The sequence below is a fragment of the Etheostoma cragini genome, chromosome 22 (assembly GCF_013103735.1).
Source record: "Etheostoma cragini isolate CJK2018 chromosome 22, CSU_Ecrag_1.0, whole genome shotgun sequence".
NCBI classification, from domain to species: Eukaryota; Metazoa; Chordata; class Actinopteri; order Perciformes; family Percidae; genus Etheostoma; species Etheostoma cragini.
The window spans coordinates 18,684,602-18,706,600 of record NC_048428.1 but is presented as its reverse complement, the minus strand read 5'-3'; the positions used below and the strand labels follow the sequence as shown (position 1 = coordinate 18,706,600).

The 21,999-nt window shown below is 40.6% G+C and overlaps 1 protein-coding gene and 1 long non-coding RNA gene across 5 annotated transcripts in view; one reads left to right on the top strand and one right to left on the bottom strand.

The window, feature by feature from the left end:
* The first annotated feature begins 203 nt into the window (after positions 1-203).
* The window catches only part of tnk2a (tyrosine kinase, non-receptor, 2a), a 41,275-nt gene continuing 19,479 nt past the window's right edge, over positions 204-21,999 (top strand). For 2 of the 4 annotated variants that reach the window (XR_004655181.1, XM_034861614.1), the window contains exons 1-19: positions 204-439; positions 1,487-1,591; positions 5,381-5,923; positions 7,094-7,256; positions 7,467-7,537; positions 8,455-8,661; positions 9,031-9,180; positions 9,323-9,418; positions 10,225-10,406; positions 10,554-10,680; positions 10,900-11,046; positions 12,318-12,412; positions 13,861-14,055; positions 15,863-15,954; positions 16,554-16,598; positions 16,703-16,938; positions 18,073-18,285; positions 18,384-19,021; positions 20,520-20,658. Coding sequence is in view for 3 of the 4 variants with exons in the window: in XM_034861614.1 (XP_034717505.1) it covers positions 5,807-5,923; positions 7,094-7,256; positions 7,467-7,537; positions 8,455-8,661; positions 9,031-9,180; positions 9,323-9,418; positions 10,225-10,406; positions 10,554-10,680; positions 10,900-11,046; positions 12,318-12,412; positions 13,861-14,055; positions 15,863-15,954; positions 16,554-16,598; positions 16,703-16,938; positions 18,073-18,285; positions 18,384-19,021; positions 20,520-20,658 (2,913 nt within the window). In the remaining variant the exon portion in view is untranslated. The remainder of the gene's footprint in view (positions 440-1,486; positions 1,592-5,380; positions 5,924-7,093; positions 7,257-7,466; positions 7,538-8,454; positions 8,662-9,030; positions 9,181-9,322; positions 9,419-10,224; positions 10,407-10,553; positions 10,681-10,899; positions 11,047-12,317; positions 12,413-13,860; positions 14,056-15,862; positions 15,955-16,553; positions 16,599-16,702; positions 16,939-18,072; positions 18,286-18,383; positions 19,022-20,519; positions 20,659-21,999) is intronic. The other 2 variants (XM_034861615.1, XM_034861616.1) reach the window with 2 other exon arrangements.
* LOC117937569 lies at positions 2,830-21,595 on the bottom strand. The gene is made up of 3 exons (XR_004655184.1): positions 21,584-21,595; positions 17,936-17,943; positions 2,830-2,901 (listed from the first exon to the last, which is right to left on the bottom strand). It is a non-coding gene; the product is annotated as an uncharacterized LOC117937569 (long non-coding RNA).

Genomic DNA, 21,999 nt, shown 5'->3' with positions numbered 1-21,999 from the left:
TTGAATTAAAATGTGTTTAAACGTAAAAATAAATAAAAGGGCAACATGTGTATTATAATTATTAAAACGTAACATTTGGAAATGATTTAAAATTACACTTTTATGATCACTTTTTAAACCTTGAGCTTTTATTTCGAAGCCTGAACATCCAAACAGGATGTGCAATTATTTTGGTGGTTCCGGGCCAGCCGCCTACTTCTGTGCGTTGATGTTACGCACAGTGACGCTCACAAAGCACGACAGGCGGATCTAGGAGCATCCCGGAGTTATCGGGGAGAGAGAGAGATAGAGAGAGAACTATAACGGATACGCTGAACTGAACCGATTCCCCGATAAAACGGCGCGGCTTACCGCCGGGCTCCAGCAGCTGAGGGCGGCGGACTGAGCGAGTACTGGCCGGAGGAGGGGGACTGGTCTCCCGCAAAACCCGTCTTCACAGGTTGGTGTCCCCGGGGTTGTTTTTTCTTTTGATAGCTTGTTGCCCTCTCGATGTGGAAGATTCTACATGTTACACCAAAACAATACATTACATTAAATGGGATAAAGGTATACATTACATTAAATGAGATAAAGGTATAATGTTGAGCCTAATGGAGAGATGTTTACTGACAGACAGGCAGGTGGACACTTAACGTGACTAAGGCTTATCAGCTTTGGCAGACAGAAGCAGCAGGCTGATCAATCCCAATCTCTTCGTCTCTATTCAGTAGAGATTAATAGACCATTTCTCCATTATTGCTATGTACTGATATTTACTTTTTTTATAAATATAAAAAAATGATGTATTTCTCTCAGTGTAATGTCACCCAGAGCTGACCTGAAATCAGATTCATAACAAGAAGGGTCTGCTAACAGACTACAGCCAGAATTTTAGATTTAAGTCCCATCTCCACCCCCAGAAGGTTTAAACCAGACACATTAAAAAAATAATTTGTGAAATGATTCAGTTATTTGATTTACTTTTCAATTAATTGTCATTATACAATTTGATTTATTTATTTTTTTACTTTGAGCTGCCTGGTGAAGGACTTGACATGGTTTAGAATTCACCTCCTCATTACTTTTTCATTTGAATCCAGATAAGCAGAAGCAATCAAATAAGTAAATTTTTTTACAAATAAATAAAATAAGAGGCATTGTGCAGGTTCTGCATAGCCACATTTGGTCTTAAAACACAGACTCCAAAAAAAATAATAATTGTCTCTTCTTCAGACATGCAATTTAAATGAATACACTGATTTGACATACAGTAACTTGTCATGGACTCAAGCACTTGAGACTTGACAGCTTGTTTTTTAATCTGGCCGTATAATACTCTGCCGTTAACAGAAAGCATGGATCTATCAGTTTACGTTGCTTCATTCATAATTTACGTAAAAACAATTAAGTTTGGCCTTTTTGTCAGTTTATCTCATTTAACTACTTCTAAATTCTATGTTTTGTATGTTTCTGAAAGTAAAGGGTGTGCGTGTGTGCGTGCTCACAGATGGGGGGTCCCTCCATCCACGGCCTGTTCCAGGTGACCTGCAGTGACCCCAGTCATTCCTGACTGCAGCTTTAAACTCCTGATCCACCGACAGACTTCTGCAGGGTGAGACCAGTTAAACACACACGCACCATGTAGGAGATTATTACAGAGAAGACTGCCTGTACTGGCTGCTTCTGCACTAAGAGCAAGAAAGAAACATTTAAACGGCCACAAAATTGAGCTCTGTGAAATGTTTTCATAAAGAGAAATCTATGAACTCAATATCTTTCCAAAAGAATGAACAGAAGATGACATTTACATGGTTTAAAAAAATAAATTGCATTTCAAACTTGTACGCTAAGAATGTTCTTCTCTATGTTAAAATACACCAATATGTCACTACTGTCCAAAGAATGCATACTAACTATATACTTCCTTTTTTTGGTTGCGTCTATGAGAGTATTGTTTTTTTAATGACTTTAGCTATTTTATGTGAACATTAGAACCGCACCGATGAGCCAATTGACCGAAATGAATCGACCGTTATCTTGATAATCTATTAATCTTTTCAGTAATTTCCTAAACAAGAATGACAAACATTTTTTTCCAGCTTCTCAAATGTGACTTTGCTGTTTTCCTTTGTCATTTAGGGTGTATCTGTAAATTGAATACCATAGGAATTTCCCCAGTATGGGATTAATAAAGTCTTATTTTATCTTAATCTTATCTTATTTTAGGTTTATTTGAAGAATTTACGCATTTTAATGTCCCCTTTCTAATTCATCAGCATGTTGGCTGCTGGTGAATGATCCACATTATGCTCTCCCGCTGTACTCTAATTCAGGGGTCTTCAACATGTTTGGGCCCCTCAGCTGAAAAAGGTGGGCCCCTTAAAGGTGCACTATGAGTTCCTGCATGGTTTTGCCTCAAGTAATTTTTGTCTCAAATCGTTGGAACCTCTCCTTGATCCGCTTGCTGCGTACCCCCGAATACAGTGGGAAAAAGCCCGGCCTCGGGAGACAGGCATTTCCCAAACTATCTGTATCAGCATTTATAATAGCCGATAAAATTAAATAATAAATCTTTTTTTTCACATTCATTCATCAGAATCATTTATAATGACAAAGAATTCTGATGAATGAATATTTAAAAAATAAAATAAAAACTGACGGTCAACTCTGATATGAGTGATGGGGTTGCATGCTTTGTCCACCAGAGAACGCTTTTTTTTCTGATTGTGTTTTTCATATCTTAAGTATGTGTTTTTATGTATTTTATTTGTCAGAACTTTAATATATTTGGATGTTCCTCTATTGTGTTGTGACAATGAAACAAGTTATCAGGGGGCGAGCTTGCTGTATGTTGTTTGAAATTGAAATGGGAAGTCAACAGAAATGACCATGCAGGAATTCATAGTGCACCTTTTAATATTACTTTACAACCCCCCCCCTCATTCAAGAAATTCTGCTCTGAACACTGCAAATATTGGTTACTGTAATTAGTCAGTGGTCAGAGCAAGTGGAAAGTGAATTTAGAAAAAAATAAGACTGCAGTCACAGTAAATTGCGGTTCCCGTCAAACAGAGCAACATCTGTGTATCTGACTGAATCTATCGTGTCTGATGCTGAGATGACAGCCAGTGAATGTAAGCCAAATTTAGCTTCCCTATATTTAGAGCATCGCCCTTGATTAAAAAAACAAGTGCACACAAAGCGATGAAAGCTCTGAATTTGTGCTCATTTAGGCCACAGATGCACACAGTCCAGGATACATAACCACATGTGACATGTACAGGCATATGCTGGACGCACTGGTCTTTTTGTCATATGTTGCGGTGCCAGCTCAGTATCTCACACTATTACATTCATTGTGTTATCTTTTGTCTTTTACTCTTGTTTCTAAATGCTCAGTAGAAGCTAAAAGCAAACAACTCACACTCACATCTGGAATTTTTACCAGAGTTACATTGATATTAGTTCTTAATTATATCTTGAATGAAGCTCACAGGATCAATCAAAATGGATTTTTGTGCATTTGCCGAGACTTTGCCAAGAGTGGATAAGCTTTTACCAAACATACTGACAAGAGCTGAATTAGGGCTGTAATCTGGCTGTGATGGGCATCTTGGTCAACCATGAGAAAAAGTTATCAATTGTTTGACAGTTTTGTCACTTTTTCAATGTTGTGGCCGTTTTGCTTTTTTTTTAAATTCAAAGTTATTTGATATTTCTAATGTTGACTGTCAGCTTTTTTCAAAGGTCCATTTTTTGTGATGAAAAAACTAATAATGGGTCAAATTTGACCCAAGGACAACATGAGGGTTAAGTATGTTGTTTACTAATCTCCAACAACCTTTGTAATTAAATAATGGAAAAACATATATAGTTAAGGTAGTATTTTCCTGAGCACTGCCAAGGTTAATATACTAGTTGTAAGGGGTTGGAGGAAAAATCGATGCAACATAGTATTCCGTGAAAATACTATATCGATACACAGACGCCGAAGGTCAGTGTTTTATTATATAAATTGCACATGAGAATTTAACCTTTTGGTACTAGAATAATAAGATTAATTGCTTCTTATTCCACTAGATGGAAAATTGAAGTGAGATGAACAAACCAGAGACTTTTTCTTAAGTTGACAAAGTTTTGCTCTGTGGACATAACAGAGAGCCAAAGTCACGGCCCTTCTGGTGGACCTCATGGGACCTTAATTCAGAACAAAAATTAACCGTATTAAAGGGGGAGAGGAAGTTAATATGTTTGTTTATTTTAAAGATAATTTCCTAACCGGTAAAGTCTCAGTTAGCCGTAGGTTTGTCATTGTAACACTTACTTTTGTGTGAAACCGCTCAGTGTCTGTTCCACAACACATGTAACATTATCTCACCTGTTTTATCCAGCAAAGTTTTTTCAGCAGATAAGCTGTAGAACAAGATCCTTTCTCAATTGAGTAAGGTTACATCGCCGGTACGATACACAGAGACATGAAATCTTCAGCAAGACGTCTTCCATGCGACATTGAAGTGTGTAGTCTTTCTAATTACATATCCACAGTCTTAATACTTCAACAGTTTAACAATAAACTGAGACTTTCTTCTGTTGAAAAATTATCTTTTAAATCAAACATCATATTTGTTGATGTCAGTTTCATCAAAGATAACTTCGCCATAGCAATCCATCTTATACTCTAGATGATGACATACAGTATTCCAGTCCGGACCAGTGGCGGACCAACAGACAGACCTCGCCATTCTCAGCATGGCTAAATAAAGGGCTGCCACTAATAATTCTTTTCTCATTAATGAATTTTTATTTTAGTCTGTAACATTTAACAAAATTGTGAAACAGAATGATGATATCTTTAAATTTCACAGCAAAAAGTGAGAAAAGCATCAATCCTCACATTTGAGAAGCATAAACCCACAATTGACTTTATTTCTGTTGATGACTTAAAACTGAATGACTTTCAAACTAATCTGTTTGTAATTGTTTTTTATTATTCATTTCTTTCAATTAATTAATTTTCTATTCTAAAAGAGGGCAGATGTCCATCCTCATTTTCCAGTTATATAAGTTATGTCTTAATATTGCCTGTTTTTGTCAAACCCCCAAAATACTGAATTTACAATCATGTAAAACCGAATGAAACCTCTTCTTTAAAAATCGTTCTGAAATCAGTTTGAAGCTTCCAAAGCTGATATTTTAAATCGACCAAGTCTTAAATGTCTATTTACTGTTGTCCTTGTTTGCATGACTGCTGTACCATCTGCATGTCTGCATCTATCCAACTGCATGCTGGGAACTGTCTCCTTTTATTTCTCTTTGGCCAGGCCATTCATCCTTTTTCCTATCCATCTGTCTACATATTTGTATCTACATTGGCTCTCTCTCCCTCTCATCCTCTTGTTAGAGCCGCTGAATTATTTATCATCAGACAGTGGGCTCGGCTGCGGAGCCAGAAGGAGATGGAGAGCTAGAGAGGAGGAAAGATGGAGAGAAAGGGAGGTATGGAGGTGTCCAATGCTGCAGGAAAACTGTGAGTCAGCAGGGAGAGAAAGACCCGGTGGGAGGGAAGACGGAGAGAGTTCATAGATAGCTTTAGGTGATACAACTGGAGAGAGTGGCGTCAAACGCCTCTCGCTGTGTTTGTGAACGTGCGTGTGCATGCGCCTATCGATTGAGCAGAGAAGGTCATGGAGCCGAGAGGAGATTAGCAAACTAGACTCGGAACACGGCGGCACAGCTAACGCCTCCTCTGAAAAGCAGCTGAACAAAAAAGCATAGAGAGAGAGAGAGAGAGAGAGGCCAGGCAAAGGACGAGAAGAGCTGCTACAGTATGGGGGAGAGCTATATGTATCAGCGACTCCCATACACCAGAGGAGAGGAGGAGGGGGAGGATGAGGACGAAGAGGAGAGAGACGGAAGGAGCAGAGAGAGTGTCGGTGGACAAATGGTAAAATATGAAGTTGTGGGTGGACACGCAGGGATTCTTCTTTTCTCTTTGGAATTACAGTGTGTGTGTTTGTGTCTGTCTGTGTGCATGTGTGTGTGTGTGTGTCTGTCTTTGTGAGATAAAGAGTGGGTATGATGTGTGAGGGGGAAAGAAGGTTGTTTGTGATCATGTGTGTGTAGATGGTGGTGGCTGGGCTGCAAACTGCAGACCACGCTTACTATTTATTTTGAACTGCATCGTTCAGTTCCGTGTTCCCAACCTGCCGGGCCCTGTTCCTCAAATGTAGCTCAACTACTTAGGGATAACATGGTGTTATTCTTCTAAAATAATCTGGTTTATTTCCATCTAATCTAATTTTCGTTTTGAGAACAGTATAATTTTTTAATCCTGGATGAAGTTATGTAGAGTAACAGTGCACTCATATTTTTAATTAGGGCTGAAGGCTAAAAGAGGAGAGAGTTGAAACCGCAATCATAGTTAATATAGTGATAGCAATTACAGGAAGTCGGTGCATTAGGAATCCTCCCAGCGTGCACTGTGGTAACAGATTCGTGGACATAAGTCTCATTTTATGTGTGTTCCTGCATTGTTATTGACAGGCCTCGGGAGTAGTGGAATAGATGGAACAGTGTTACTATCGGTGTAATTTACGATGAAAGATATTAACTGTTATAAAACATGATAAGTGGCTTTCCAGATCCAATGTAATTGGCACTTTTTTCCACACAACCCTCCCCCATTAAAGATTATCGTTTCAACTGGACTTGGGCCTGGATGTGGTTACACTTATCAAACGAGCGTGACTTTTGGGGTCCAAAGGATCCAGGCCCAGGTCCCTAAAGCTAAAGTGTTTTCTTTCACATAAATAAAGGCCTTTCCAATATAAATTAGTGCATAAAAAAGGATCAGAATGCAAAAAATCAAGTGTTTGACGCTGAAAAATTCCTACCCACCACTTTAATACGTTCTTCCACAAACCCCAAAACTGAGCCAGTCCCATACTGGGATGAGATTCAACCCCCCCCCCCCCCATTTTAATATAAAGTAAAAACCCAGTTTGATTCAGAATCCTACTGCACCCATGGGGATTTGTCAATGCATCCTCATGTGTAGTAACGCAAGGTGAATGTGTGTGTGTGTGTGTGTGTGTGTGTGTGTTTGTTTGTGTAGATGCAGTGTGAGGAGGGGACAGACTGGCTGCTGGAGTTGCTGACAGATGTGCAGCTGCAGCAGTACTTCCTGAGGCTCCGTGACGAGCTCAACGTCACACGACTCTCCCATTTCGACTACGTCAAAAATGAAGACCTGGAGAAGATCGGCATGGGACGCCCGGGTACGTCCTGTTGTGACCTGTCCGTGTTTTACTCCAGACAACAGAGGAAAATCTGGTGCACATTGGGGTTTTTATAACATATTCAACCTTAAACTATCCTCGAGAGATCATTGACGATCAACCCTCATTTTCAATGTCATCGGATCATCAGTGCATATAGTAAAATCTCAGTGGGAAAACAATTGTGATTTTGTGATTGTGTCGGTGCAGGTCAGAGGAGGCTTTGGGAGGCAGTCAAAAGGAGAAGAGCGCTTTATAAACGCAAGTCCTGGATGAGCAAGGTGCAAATACACACACACACACACACACACACACACACACACACACACACACACACACACACATACACACACACACTATTATTACTGTTATTAATATACAATTATTATTACTATACAATATAATATTTTGCTCAACATTGCAAAGACTGTCTTTGACAAAGTTCCTCACAGCCATCAGTAAAGTATGTATTGCATACACACACACTCATGTATTTGGTAACACAACAGCAATTAACAAAAGGTCGCCGGTTCACTCCTCAATTGATTTTATATTTTAGCAAAACACTACAGCAGCTTGTAATAATTAGGTAGTTATTCAGAGCAACATATAGTGAGAATGCAGAGATTTGAATATTTTAAATAAACAGCTGCTTTGCCAGTCACAGTCTCTAACAACACCCCAGACGTTCCCCTGTGGTGGCTCATTAATGAAATCTAACTTATGATACTTATGTGATGTGATACATGTTTGGGTTGAAAAGATGATATTGTTTAGTTTTATTTCACATATTTTGTCTCATATTTTGTCTTTTAACATCTTATTTTTCCACCATTTTGGCAATAAGTGTTATCACTTTTTCATGTTATCCCTTGGATCCGGAAATCAAATCAAAACTCTTGCAGTTTTATGAGCTTAATCAACCTGCGGTCGCCAGTTTCTGCTCCTAAGAAGGAAAACGCCAACAAACTCTTGTTGGACTTACATTCACTACCTGACTAAAAAGGCCCCCAGTATCTTTTTTTCTTAGTTATGTTTTGTTCTTTATGTTGTCTCTACCTCAAAGCTGTCATCATTTTTTTTAGTTTTTTTATTACAAGTATACAAACTCATTGTGCCTTGATTGTTTGTATCACTATTTTACAATAAATAATTATAAAAAAATAACGCAGTTTATGCCTCTGGGCTCGTACTGTAGGTATTTCCGGTTAAACGACCTGACGGCGACCCCCAGCAGCCCCTCCCCCAGGGGGCGTCATCCAGCGCGGGACCAGCCTATAGCGAGTCGGGAGCCTCGCTCACCTGCCTGATCAGAGAGTCGGAGCTGCAGCTGTTTGAGCGGCTGGGAGATGGCACGTTCGGTGTGGTACGGAGAGGAGAGTGGACGGGACCCAACGGCAGAATGGTGGGACGCAGAGACACAGTAGAGAGTAAAAAAAAAAAAAAACTAACATGGAAACACATAACCTGCTGTTGAGTGTGCAGAATGTATGAAGTGTAAGCTCAGGTTGGCGGATGTTGGCTCTCAAATTCATCTTTTTGTCTTCTTTTTTTAGGATTATTTTTTGGGCTTTTCCACCTTTTAATTTTTGGCAAGATAGTTAAGTGAGAAAGAGGAGAGGGGTGGGGAAAGACATGCAGGAAATCGTCACGTTACATGTTGATTGATTGATTGATTTTCACAAAACAAGTTCAAAGGCAATATTTTAAATTACAGTACAGCATTTTTTCTGTTGGTTGTTAAAACAGTGTCTCCCCCTCTGTGCCTCTCAAGTTGTCCGTGGCAGTGAAGTGTCTGAAGGCCGGCGTGTTGGACTCCGACGGTCTAGACGATTTCATCAGAGAGGTGAACGCCATGCATTCACTGAGCCACGTGAACCTCATCCGGCTGTATGGCATCGTCCTCACACAGCCCATGAAGATGGTAAAAAACACACTCCTTCTCAAACGTGTTCATGCATCCCATTCATTCAAGTAGACACCCAAGTCACACATTTCCTGTCTAAAAAAGAAAATAATAATCAGTCTTTTATTTCCCTATGGTGTGTGTGTGTTTGTGTGTGTAGGTGGTTGAGCTGGCCCCTCTGGGTTCCCTGTTGGATCGCCTGAGAAAGCGTCAGGGTCACATCCTCATCTCCTCTCTGTGTAACTACGCTGTGCAGGTCAGTTAACACTAGGGCTGCACGATACGAGGTAAAATATGCGATATGTGAAAACGTTGTTGAATACCGCAAAAACGATATTACTTGTGATAAATAAACCAATATAACACTGTACTCAGTTCTGCAGTTTTCAGTATTCTTCGAAAATACAACACATTGCTTGTTAGATTCAAAAAATGATTCCAACATTCTTTTATTGAACAAATTCAATATAAAAGGCCCCACAAAAAAAGATTCAAAATGTTTTTTTATTGTTTCCTACTGATGCTTTTCTTCCATCTAATGCCGAAAAATCCATTGTTTATCTACATATGTTTGTGTCTATCGCAATATGTAAATCCAGACAGCTAGCTAGACTATCTGTCCAATCTGAGTTTTCTGTTGCACGACTAAAACAAGATTTAAACGTACACGTGTTCCACCAAAACATTAGCACTGCTACTTTTACCCAGTGGTTAGCATTGGCCAAGATGACTGTGATTGGTATACGGAAATGCCATTAAACCAGAGCATGTTTCTCCCCCATCCCGGAATGCTATGTGGAGTAGCCAGACCCTTTGGAGGAGGGTTTGGCCATGTGAGATTATACCACACTGTGAAATTACTCTACTAAAAGTAAAAGTCCTGCGTTCAAGTAAAATCAGTATTAGTAAAATGTACCTAAAGTTTGAAAAGTAAAAGCATTATGTGGTAAAATGTTCCCTGTTAGTGTTTCACTATTATATACAGTATATATAATGTTTCTGGATAAATATTACTGCTACATTAAAGTAGCACAGTCTCATTCTGACTCGGTGGGTGTGCAGGTGGCATGCGGCATGGCCTACCTGGAGCAGAGACGTTTCCTCCACAGGGACCTGGCGGCCCGCAACGTCCTGCTGTCCAACAATGAAACGGTGAAGATCGGAGACTTTGGCCTGATGAGAGCACTGCCAACACACACCGACCAATACATCATGGAGGAGGGCCACAAAATCCCTTTCCCGTGGTGAGAAAAGCATCCCGGTTGCACTAATTTTTGCCTTATTTTGAAAACAGTTGTGGTGTTGCTGTCCACAGTTGTTCTTAGCCTCTGACCTTTACCTTTGTCCGTCTTTTTCTCTGTATCTCTGTCTTCTTCCATGTCCCTCTCCAGGTGTGCTCCAGAGTCTCTGAAGTCTCGTACTTTCTCTCACGCGTCTGATACCTGGATGTTTGGGGTCACTCTGTGGGAGATGTTCAGCCACGGACAGGAGCCCTGGCTGGGCCTAAATGGGAGCCAGGTGCGTGCTTATGCCCACGCACATCTTTTCTAGTTTGCCATTAAAGTTCAGGGAGGAAGAAATTCATGTTTTGGATTGAAAAAAAATGTATTCTTGCATATTAAGTTTTTTGAAAAACGCTTAAACCACAAAACAATTGCCGTTTCTTATTATTATAAGAAAAAAAATCCCCAGGTAATAATGATCCTTTAGTATTCTGTTATTTATGTCTGTTTGCAGATCCTCCACAAGGTGGACGTGGAAGCCGAAAGGCTGTGCAAACCAGACGATTGTCCTCTGGATATTTACAACGTCATGCTGCAGTGCTGGAGCCCCAAACCTGAGGACAGACCCACCTTCATCGCCCTCAGAGACTTCCTGCTTGAGGTAGCACAGGAGTAAAAACAGATCATGAGAGTAAACCACAAGAGAGACAGCAGGAATGTTATTGTGGTGTCAGTGTTAATGGAGTACTATACATTTAAAGGTTAAGGTGATCTAATCCGGTGCATTCAGAAATGTGATTTATCTCTGCAAACATAGCAAACATAAAGAGGGAAATCACTAAAATTACTAATACCTCACTGTGACATACTCTTTTACAAATAAAAGTCTTGCATTTAAAATTTTAGGGAAGTAAAAGTAAGTATAATCAACAAAAAAGTATTATTATTAGGCAGCCAAATGGCCCCTCTCATTTTAATGCCTCCATATCATATACTATATTATCAGATCCTTTTTACTATCTTACTATATAAAATTACTTTTAATGTTGTGGCCAGTCAAGGTGGAGCTACTTTCTGGCAAATTATCCCATAACAATAAATCATTTAGAAACTCCTAGGCTTCTCTGTACAATTTCAATCTGAAAAGTACCTAAAGGTAGATAATTGTAGAGGAAAAAAACAATTACAATATTACTCTCTGAAATGTAGTAGAGTTGAAGTATAAAGTAGATTAAAATGAAAATACTCATATTTGTACTTAAGTATATTACTTCTATTTTGCCGGGCAACATGAGCCTCGTATAGTGTTCTGGATTAACTCAATTTTACATATATAATTTCTAACATCTAGATAGCTCCCAGTTCTCCTATAAATTACCATCTAGCTAGCAAAAAATGGCGTACTAACATAGTGTGGGTAATTTCAGTGTGTGCTTATGTTTGGACTAAGGGAAACTTTTTTTGATTATTTATTTGTATACAATTAAGTGAATATTTCTTTTGAGTGGAACAATATTATTTTTAATTGCAGTTCAAGAAGCATCAGCTAGAACAACTTAGTGGGGACTTCAATAAGCGTATTGTCTTTTTGTGGTTTGCAGCCGAGAAGGGGTTGGCTTCTGAAAACAACAGGATGACCTTATTTAAACACAACATTTTTTTCTTAATTTACCTCCAAATGTGTTCTCGTAGCTCCAAATGAATGCACCGGGCAAACAAAGGACAATAAACGGAAAGCAAGTAGAAAAAATAATATATACTGTACAATGTATTCCTCTTTTGAGCCTGCTGCTGATGATGATGATGTGTGTGTGTGTGTGTGTGTGTGTGTGTGAGTGAGTGTGTGCCTGTGCGTGTGCGTGTGCGTGTGGGTGTGTGTGTGCGCATGTGCGTGTATGTGTGTGCGTGCGTGTGTGTGTGTGTGTTCTGCAGACAATGCCAACGGATATGAAAGCACTGCAGGACTATGAGGAAGAAGACAAACTCCAGATTAAAATGAACGATGTTATGACCATCATAGAGGGAAGGTCAGTCTGTTATACAACACATGCAGGTACCCTGGGAGAATGCCATTTCATTCTTCTACACAAAGCAGCATTTCTCCTAAATGGTTTTTGAAAGTCATGCTTGTGTGCAACTTAACATGGAATGAAGGTCCTTTCAATAGGACAACAAATGCATCTTTTGTTATCATTGGATTCCTTGCATTGTGGAAAATGTCTGTAATTACCGTCATGTTACTAGCTCATTATAGAATGATTGTGGCTTCTGTGTATTCATGTGACACACAGTGCTTTTCATTACGCTAACTTATGCTTCCTCGTATCCTCTCTCTACTCACCTGACACGAAAATCGCTTTTCGTGTCACCCGATCATGGAGGGTCTCCCAATCCCTTAAAGAAGGACCTGGGAGCGAGGTGGCTTCTGAAGGAGCATAGAGCGAGGAAACACGGTGGTATCCTTTGCAGACGTTTTAATGAAGTGGTGTGATGACAAATGCCGCACCTCCACATGTGGCACACAGTTTGATGCAGCACTTCATAAGTAGTCTCGCATTACCAGACCTTCCTCCAAAGCGCCGCGGAAGAGGGTCTGGCTAGTCCACACAGCAATCCGGGATGGGAGTGAAACTTGCGCAGTTTTTTTGTCAATTTTTTAAACCAATCACAATTGTCTTGGGCGGCCCTAAGTGCCTGAGGGAGCAATGGTGCCTCTGCAAAATAGTCTTGGGAAGGAACTTGTTTTGTACGTTCAAAGGTTGTTTCAGTCGTCCGACATAAAACTCTGATTGGACAGATAGTCTAGCTAGCTGTGTGGATTTACCCTGCAGAGATATGAGTAGCAGTTAACCATAGTCCTCAGAAATCCACCGGAGGTTAGAGTACCAACACAAAGAAAGCGGAAGCTAACAGACATTTGGCCTGGAAAGAGGGAAATTCTGCATTTTTTCTGGTGGCACTTGAACAATCCCAGAAGTGAAATGCCGTTGATAAGACCGAGACCACATCATAAGTAACTGACGTCACTTAAGACTGACGTTATGCAACCAAGGATTTCTTATTTGGCAGCTTCAGCTCCTTCGTGTGCGCTTCTCTTTGCATCTCTCTCTCTCTCTCTCTCTCAAAAGCAAAGTGATATGTTAGCATAATGAAAAGCACTTAGAGACAATTTGTTGTAAAAGTCCTATTATTGTTAAATGATGTTGAAAATGAGGATAAAGATAATACAAACCAAAAGTCAGCAGTCAACATGTTGTACAAACAGAGTAGAAGGTAGTTTCCTTATTATCTTTGTGTGTGTGTGTGTGTGTGTGTGTGTGTGTGTGTGTGTCTGTGTGTGTGTGTCTGTGTCTGTGTCTGTGTCTGTGTCTGTGTCTGTGTGTGTGTGTGTGTGTGTGTGTGTGTGTGTGTGTGTGTGTGTGTGTGTGTGTGTGTGTGTGTGTGTGTGTGTGTGTGCGTGCGTGCGTGCTTCCAGGGCGGAGCACTACTGGTGGCGAGGTCAGAACAAGGGGACGCTGCGTGTTGGCCAGTTTCCACGCCACGTGGTGACGTCAGTCGCCGGTCTGTCCGCCCACGACATCAGCCGGCCGCTCAAGCACTCCTTCATCCACACTGGACACGGAGACACAGACCCTGACAGGAGCTGGGGACACGCTGATCGCATAGACAGGTTAATGACACTCACTTTTTAACTTAAGTTTTATCCACAGAATGGGAAAGAAAACAGTTCATGAACACTAGTCTGAGAAAAATAAACGCTATGCAGACCTCCATCCCTCCCTCTATAAGTTTAACTAAAAACACAGTTTCAACTGAAATATATATCCTGAACGTTTTTGCAGATTTGTGCCATACAGCCTCCTTTTTTTCTTCTTAAGGTTAAATAGTTATATGAATGTGTTCTTTTGTTTCTGTGTTCATTGTTTGCTTATTTTATATAATTGTTTAAATGAGTTTTGTGTATGCACCATTAAACAAAACAAATTCCTAGTGAGTACTTTCCTGGCAATACATTTTTTTTCTGAATCTGATTCTGAAAAATGGACAGTGTATTGCTTAATGAACCCGTATGATCACAGCTATTTTTGCGTTACTTTGCACATGTTCATTCTGGTTCTCAGACTGTTGTATTTGAATGTGGCTGTACCCAATACTTTACAAGAAAAGGGCACTAAAGAAAAAGTTAGTCTATGAATGTAATGTTGTGTAAGAGTAATTCTTTGTTTCTTTTCCTTTAATCATCTTTTGACCCCTCAGACTTATCTGAAACCACTGATCTAGATTATGTAGATCCAGATTTGCCTTTGTGGAGGATAACAAACTGCAAACATTTAGGACTAAATGCTGTGCTATGATGCTTGAACCATGTGCTTCTTGTAACACTGCTTGTACTGTAACTCTCCACTGGAGAGCAGCAGCGCATCAGTTCACCAACAGATGATGTACTGATGTGCTTTTATTAGAAATCCAGAGCAGGGTTCCAGACCTGCGCCCTTTGCTGCTTGTTATACCCCCTCTCTCTCCCCCCTTTCACTTCTCCAGCTGTCTTGTCATTAATGGCCTAATATACCAAAAAAAATAACATAACATGACATGGTGCTTTTGGATGCTTTATATAGACCTTAGAGGTCCCTTAATACTGTATCTGAAGTCTCTTTCCCAAAATTGCAGTATTACAGCCACTAGAGCCAGTTCTACAAAGAGCTTTTCTTAGGACGTACAATTTCTGTGTCTGTAGCTATTTAGGTGGGGGGGTTGCCCTAACCAACTAAATGTAAATGTGCTGTATTTATATAGCGCTTTTCCAGTCATAACAACTGCTCAAAGCGCTTTTACATCTACAGGAAACATTCACCATTCACACACATTCATACACTGTGGCCGGGGCTGCCGTACAAGGTGCCACCTGCTCATCAGATAAACATTCACACACATTCACACTCCGATGCGCAGCACCGGGGGCAACTCAGGGTTCAGTGTCTTGCCCAAGGACACTTCGACAATGACTGCAGGGGCGGGGATCGAACCACCAACCTTCCGATTGACAGGCAACCCCTCTACCGCTGAGCCACAGCCGCCCCACTACCACTTTGCTCGTTCGAAAGCCATGATGTCTCTCTCTCGCGGTTGGGCCAAATTCTCAGGAAGGGTAAAGGGTAAAGCAGAGTAAGGGGGGGGTAGCCTTGCTCCTTATGATGTCATAAGGGAAGATTCCAGATCGGCCCGAGTTTTCATTTTCTCAAAAGCAGAGCAGGATACCCATGGTTCATATTAATGTTAAAAATGGGACCTTGGGCCATGGGCCAATGGGCCATGGGACCTTTAATGGCTGTAGTTAATGTCAAGGACAGGCGGTAAAGAAATATTAGGTTGAGTTGTTACTTAGCCGTTATGGAAACAAGTTCTTCAACTGCTGCGGAATGAATTCACAGCCTCAACTTAATTTAATTCTGATGTACTTGTGTGCTCCCTTTCAGTCTGTATTTGGGGAACCCCATGGACCCTCCTGATATCCTTGGGATGGACTCAGGGACCGCAAGGCCCACCAAACTCCCTAACCGTTCCAAAAGTAAATTCATCCAAAACTTTAAACACCAAACACACACATTCATTGGTTTATTGTAACAAATTACTGTACTTTAGTCCAAATTTGAGGTAATTGTACTTTACTTAAGTATTTCCATTTTATGTGACTTCTACTCCACTACAGTTGTCTGAAAGCCTTAGTTACCTTGCAGATTACAATTTGTCATAACCTTCCTGTCTAGTGAAAACCATGCCTCTCCAAACTTGGGGATTTTAATTAAAAATATATTATTTATCAATTTAAATTTTTCTGACTGACAGAGGACATTTTACTGCACAATGAATACTTTTAGTTTTGATACTAAAAGTACATTTTGTTGGTAATACTTCCATGCTTTTAGTTAAGAAGGTTTTGAACGCAGGACTTTTCAAAGTGTTGTATTAGTACTTTTACTTAGTAGGGATCTGAATATTTCTTCCACCATTGTACACTTGACATAAATGGCTTATGTTTTACAGTGTTTGACCATGTACTTCTCCTTATCCAGCTTGTAATGGAGATCATGTAGAAAACTCAGTTCCTTCTTCTGTCGGAGTATTTTAAGTGAATGTAAGCTAAATGTCTTAAACTGTCTTTATCAGAGCAACCTCCTCCTCGGCCGCCCCAACCAGCTGTTCTGCTGAAGAGTAAGTCTTTCTCTTCCTCCCCCAGTGCTGTCTGTAGTGTGCAATCGGTCCTTTGGATACATGCTTCTGTTTCCTGACTCTGCCGTTTGCGCGTGTTTGTCCAGAGCCGTTCTACGACTCCGTGATGGACGACTACGGCGAAGACGACACCACCAGCGCTTCGTCTGGGCTGAAGAGGCTGGGAGTGTCCCTGGGGCTGAAACTCCGACCATGGGAGGGGTCCGGCGTGCACTCGGCCAAAAGCGAGGTGTCGCTTATCGACTTCACTGATGACAGCTTCAGCTCGACCACGCCATCTCCGCTTAATGAGGCATGGCAGCCAGACGAGGACACACTGAAGGTGATGATAGAGATTGAAAGTAGTTGGATGTGAGAATACTTTGCTATACCTTATTAATACGGTCGAATCTACAAATCTACTTATGTGATGATGATGATGATGACGATGATAGAAGGGCATATGTAAGCAATAAACATAGTAAAGCTTGCATTTTGTTTTGGACTATATGTACTGTGTGTGTGTATATATATATATATATATATATATATATATATATATATATATAAAATATTATATAAGATTACATTTGAAATCGTTGGAACTTTATATCCTTTATTATCATTCAGAGCAATAACAAAAGGAAAAATTTATATTTTATATTTTCACACATGTTTTCCCAGATCTGGTGATTTCACCTGTTCCTTTTATTTTCCCATTGCATGGCAACACACAATTATTCAAGCACTTGTGCTCCAGCATATTTCCGGTCAAAGAGCAATGACCACCTCACACTGGTGATGTCTGACCACACTTTTGTCTTCTCGGGAGGAGGTGGTCCAGCCTTTGGCTCAGAAATGTCTTTAATCCTCAGATGAGCCCAAAGCAGGTGCAATGTGATGGATTTGTGCTCATTGATTGATCATGTGCACATTGCATCAATGCTTTGGGTTCACAGTAATTTTTCCTCTTACATCTTCTGGCTGTCTTTGATTACGTCACAGCTAGAGTCTGTTCATACATGTTAACAACATTAAAAGGTTTATCTTTGCCTTCCGTAAAGCATATGGAGATGCCATTTCCATCTTAGTGGCTATGTATTAGGATTGTGTATAATATTAAAGGTGGGGATTATTTTTGTAGGGCTTTTTTTTTATGGTTGCCAATGTTAGTCCACCACTTTGATCTTGACTGAGACATGAGACAACTATTAGATGGCCTGTTCATGAACAGCAGAAATGTGGACAGCAATAACATTAGATTTTAGGTTTTATATAGAAATATCACGTTTATATTAGTGTGCATTCCACTGCTTTCTGTGACTCCTACTACTTTCTACTTCCCCAACTTTCCATATCCTGTGCAGATGTGGAAGAAACTACTATATTACAGGACGCCTAACCCTACTTGTGAAACTCTACTTTCTATTCATCACTTTTTCTCAGCTTCTCCAATGTCCATCATTCTCATCCCCAGGACACTCCGTCCATCCTGGACTGGCCTCTCCCTCAGCCAACTTATGACGAGGTTGCTTCGGAGCTTGAGGATCAATCAGTGGACCACGAGGTGCGGTCTATTAACAGGGGAATTACTGAGGAGACCGCCAGCTCACCCAGCGCCATCACTGCGGGCAGGAGCGAGTCACAGTCCGCCGACATCTTCCAAGAACTGCAGAGAGAGGTGGAGAAAGTAATAATGAACACGTAGTTTAAGTTTCTTATCTCTATCTGTGAAGATAAACACAAACGGACTCATGCCAATATTTCTGTCTTTCTTTGTGGGTGTAGGTGATGGTGAAACTGCAGGTTCCCATCGCAACTGGCCGCTCCCTCCCTTCCTCCCCCCTCCCTATGCCCCTGGCTCCATTGGGGCCTCATCGACAGATCTGCCTGCCTCCCCCCTCTCCCACTTCAAGCTCCTCCTTCGCCTGCTGTTTTGAGGACCGGCCGGTGTTGCCCCCCCGCAGCCCTGTACCCCCGATGCGCCCCTCCAAGCGCGACCCCCCCACCCGCACCACCCACCCACAGGCGCGCTCCAGCTCCATCTCCCTGGGCGACGAGGAAGACACACCTCCTCGGATCCCACCAAGAGACCACGCCTTCTCCCAGCCGGGCTCCCGCTCCTCCTCTCCCCTCCCACTGGTGCCGCCGCTATCCTCCTACCCTGTAGCCCTGCCTCCTCCTCCCCTCTCCGTCTCCCCACGCCGGGCATCTGGACTCCTGTGTCCCCTTCTGTCCTCCAACTCCTCCTTGGCTCAAACCACATCACATTCGTCCCGGCTTGCAGCCCGAGCTTCCTCCTACTCATCCAGCTCCTTACTGGATCCTCTCGCCTCTCGTGAGGGGCGTGGCATATCTTCACTGATTGACAGCCCTCAGAGCTCTGCTCCCGCCCCGCTGCCTGAGCGACCAGCTTTTCTGGAAAGGTGTGTTGCTGATATCAAACACTGTCCAACTAGTTTGGTTAGTTAGAAGGTTTCCCTGGAACTAGTTTCCTATTAGATACAGTAGCTTATCCAGAGGACTACTTTTTAGTTTTGGTATTTGTCTCTTTATGTTGTTTAGTTTAGCTCAATTGTTTTACAGAACATAAAAAAACAAATAACATGAATGTTTGTATTGTATTGTATTGTATAAGTTGTTTGTTGAGTAAGATCTAATTTGAAAAATACTGGTCGTTCCCTCAAGTTTCCTTTAAATTCTAACTTTAGTTTTCCATGTTTCTGAGTCTAACTTCTATCTGGTAAAGACAGTGTTTAGAGGTCTTGAACTCTTGAAATATTTGCCACATTCTACTTCCTGCCCATTGTTTTGTTAACAGTTTCCTTGGTGTCATACCATAAAACAGCTTTTCCAGCCCATTCTAATTGTTCCTTAAATACTAAAAACATGCATGGATCTTGAGGTATTACCAAAAGCTCACGTAACACCCAGAGAGAGCAGCCGTCACTCAATAAGTGAGAAAGTGCTGTTTGACTAACAGCTGGATTTGTCTCCTTGTGAAGTGCTGTTCACTGAGCCAAAAAAGAACATTTCTCTTTACACAGGTTTAAAGTAGTTTGAGTGACGTTGCTTCTTCAAGATATTTTTGGTGTAGATATTTGTCTTCTCTCTATATTGCAATTTATTGAGTTTTTTTGGATTCCATCAATTCCTATTCCTCTTCTGACCCTCACAATACAATGGTCAGCTTTTTACACAATAAGAGAGTAATACATAAATGTAATAATAAATTAATTGAAACAACAAAACAACTAAAATTTAAGAATAGCAAATACTGATTAAAACTATTACTGTAGCCACACAGCCCAGTGTCATGGCAGTTTGTGAAATGGTGACATTATTTAATCTGTTGGTTCATATACAGGGACACGATTTTCTCTTTTTTTTCTTGTGGCGTATCATTTCCCCACTGTTGCGTCCCCGGATCGTGGATCGTGTCCCGGCGCCCGTTGTTGTCCCTCAGGTTGAGCCACTATGTAAAACCCTGGACTCAAAGTGCAGTCTTTGTGTGGAATTGTTTGTTAAATTATAATGTTATATTGATATTATAGGTCATTTAATTCAGATTCTCTTTAATTTATAGATCCATAATTATCATTTGTAAACCCATTCTATATCTTTATAAACCTTTTTTATAACTCTTTTAAACTGAGATTCAAAGTTCAAAACAACAGTAATTTAGTAGTCGTAGTTTCAAAACAATCTCACCTCAAGGTCCATTTAGTAGATATGGGGGAGCTTTCTTCAGTCTTCATTAGCAGTTCATTAGATGTATATGAAGTAAATATATATTGGTAATAAATCTGTTTATAAATTGTTAAATGTGTGTCTTTCGTAATGTTGTACAAGCTTTGTTTCAGTGTGTAAATGAAAATGCAGATTTCATTTATTTATGAATACTGTCACCATGTTGTTTATCAGATACGGAGCAGCCAATATGGCGGCAGTGAGGCCCATGATCCAGCATCCTGGCGGAGCCAAACCGAACTCTTCCTACAACAACAACAACAACGGGCGAAGTGCAGCTCCCAGCATACAAAAGGAGCAGAGCGTCACACAGGTAAGGAAGAGATACACGAAATACACAACACGGTTTCCTCTCCCGGTACCGTTTTTTCCACAACGTGTTTTCATTCATGAATTGCAATCATTAAATCGTCACCAACCCAATCAAGCAGCACATCATTAGAAAGCTTAAAGTCTTGTGATTCCATCAAGCCCCCGCACAAAGCATAAGGTGACTTGCAGCGGTTATAATAACGTTATGAAGTTAAGAAACACTGCACCGTTTCTGTCTAAATCGAGCGTGCATCCCTACCTTTGTCCTCGTGTCTTTATCCACAGCGGTGAAAGATATTCATAAACGTTGATTTCCTAAATCGCAAACACTCCAAGGAATTAGAATATCCAAGCCTTGTAATCCATAATTAGCTGGTCCCCTCACAATCTTGTAGTTTCTGGCCAAGTTTCGACGTTCAGAAATCTAGATTGTGCATCATTTCTCGGTTTTTATAGCTTGTAACTTTTCCCACCATTACACCATTACAATCTGTGGCTTCTGCAGATTCCAATGAACCTTGTTCCCATTCAATAGCATCAGCCTATCAAGAGATACCCTCAAGCTAAGCCAATGATATCGCACAGTCCCCATTGGGCCCACGTGGGAAAGATGGACAGTAGATCCGACCACTTATAAGAGGAGGTCATAAAACTGGCATCCCTGTGTAGCCAATAAGAAGACGAGTTGAATGGTACCAGACATGGCCAGAAAAAACTATTCCTGTGATCCCTTTCAGCTGTCTGAAAGCAAAAATATGGCCTTCTGATGGCATTTCATCATTTCATGAAATTATGATTACTTATTTCTATAAATCTATGTATGTACTTCTTTCAGACATATCTGTGAGTAATGTGGATGTGTTTTTGTATTTCAGAAGTTTTGTATTTAGCACTTTTTTGGCTTTTTTAGAAATAAGAAATAAGACAAACGCACAGACATATCTGTAGAAATCCATTCATATAAAATCCATTTTATAAGTCATTTTTTTCTGGATTTTTTATGTTCTAAGTTGAGACATGTGGCTAGGGTACTATTTTAGTATGTAGCCCATGTAATATGCTTACAGTAGTGCTTTTTATTAATTTTTCAGATGATTTACTTGGACGGAAATAGAAATTCTGTGTTCTAACCTCTGTAGCTCTGTGTCAGTAAGGCCTAGTATCACACTGCCACTAGAAACAACAAGTTGAGAGTGTTATCTTCCCAATGAACTCAGGGTCATCCCAGAGGGCCAAAGCATGTGGAAACTGCAGCACTTTTTTAAGGGTAAAAATTTAGGCGAGAAAATCATATATTTTCAAGTGTCTCTGAGTTTTCTTCTAAAATGCTTAACGCAGACAA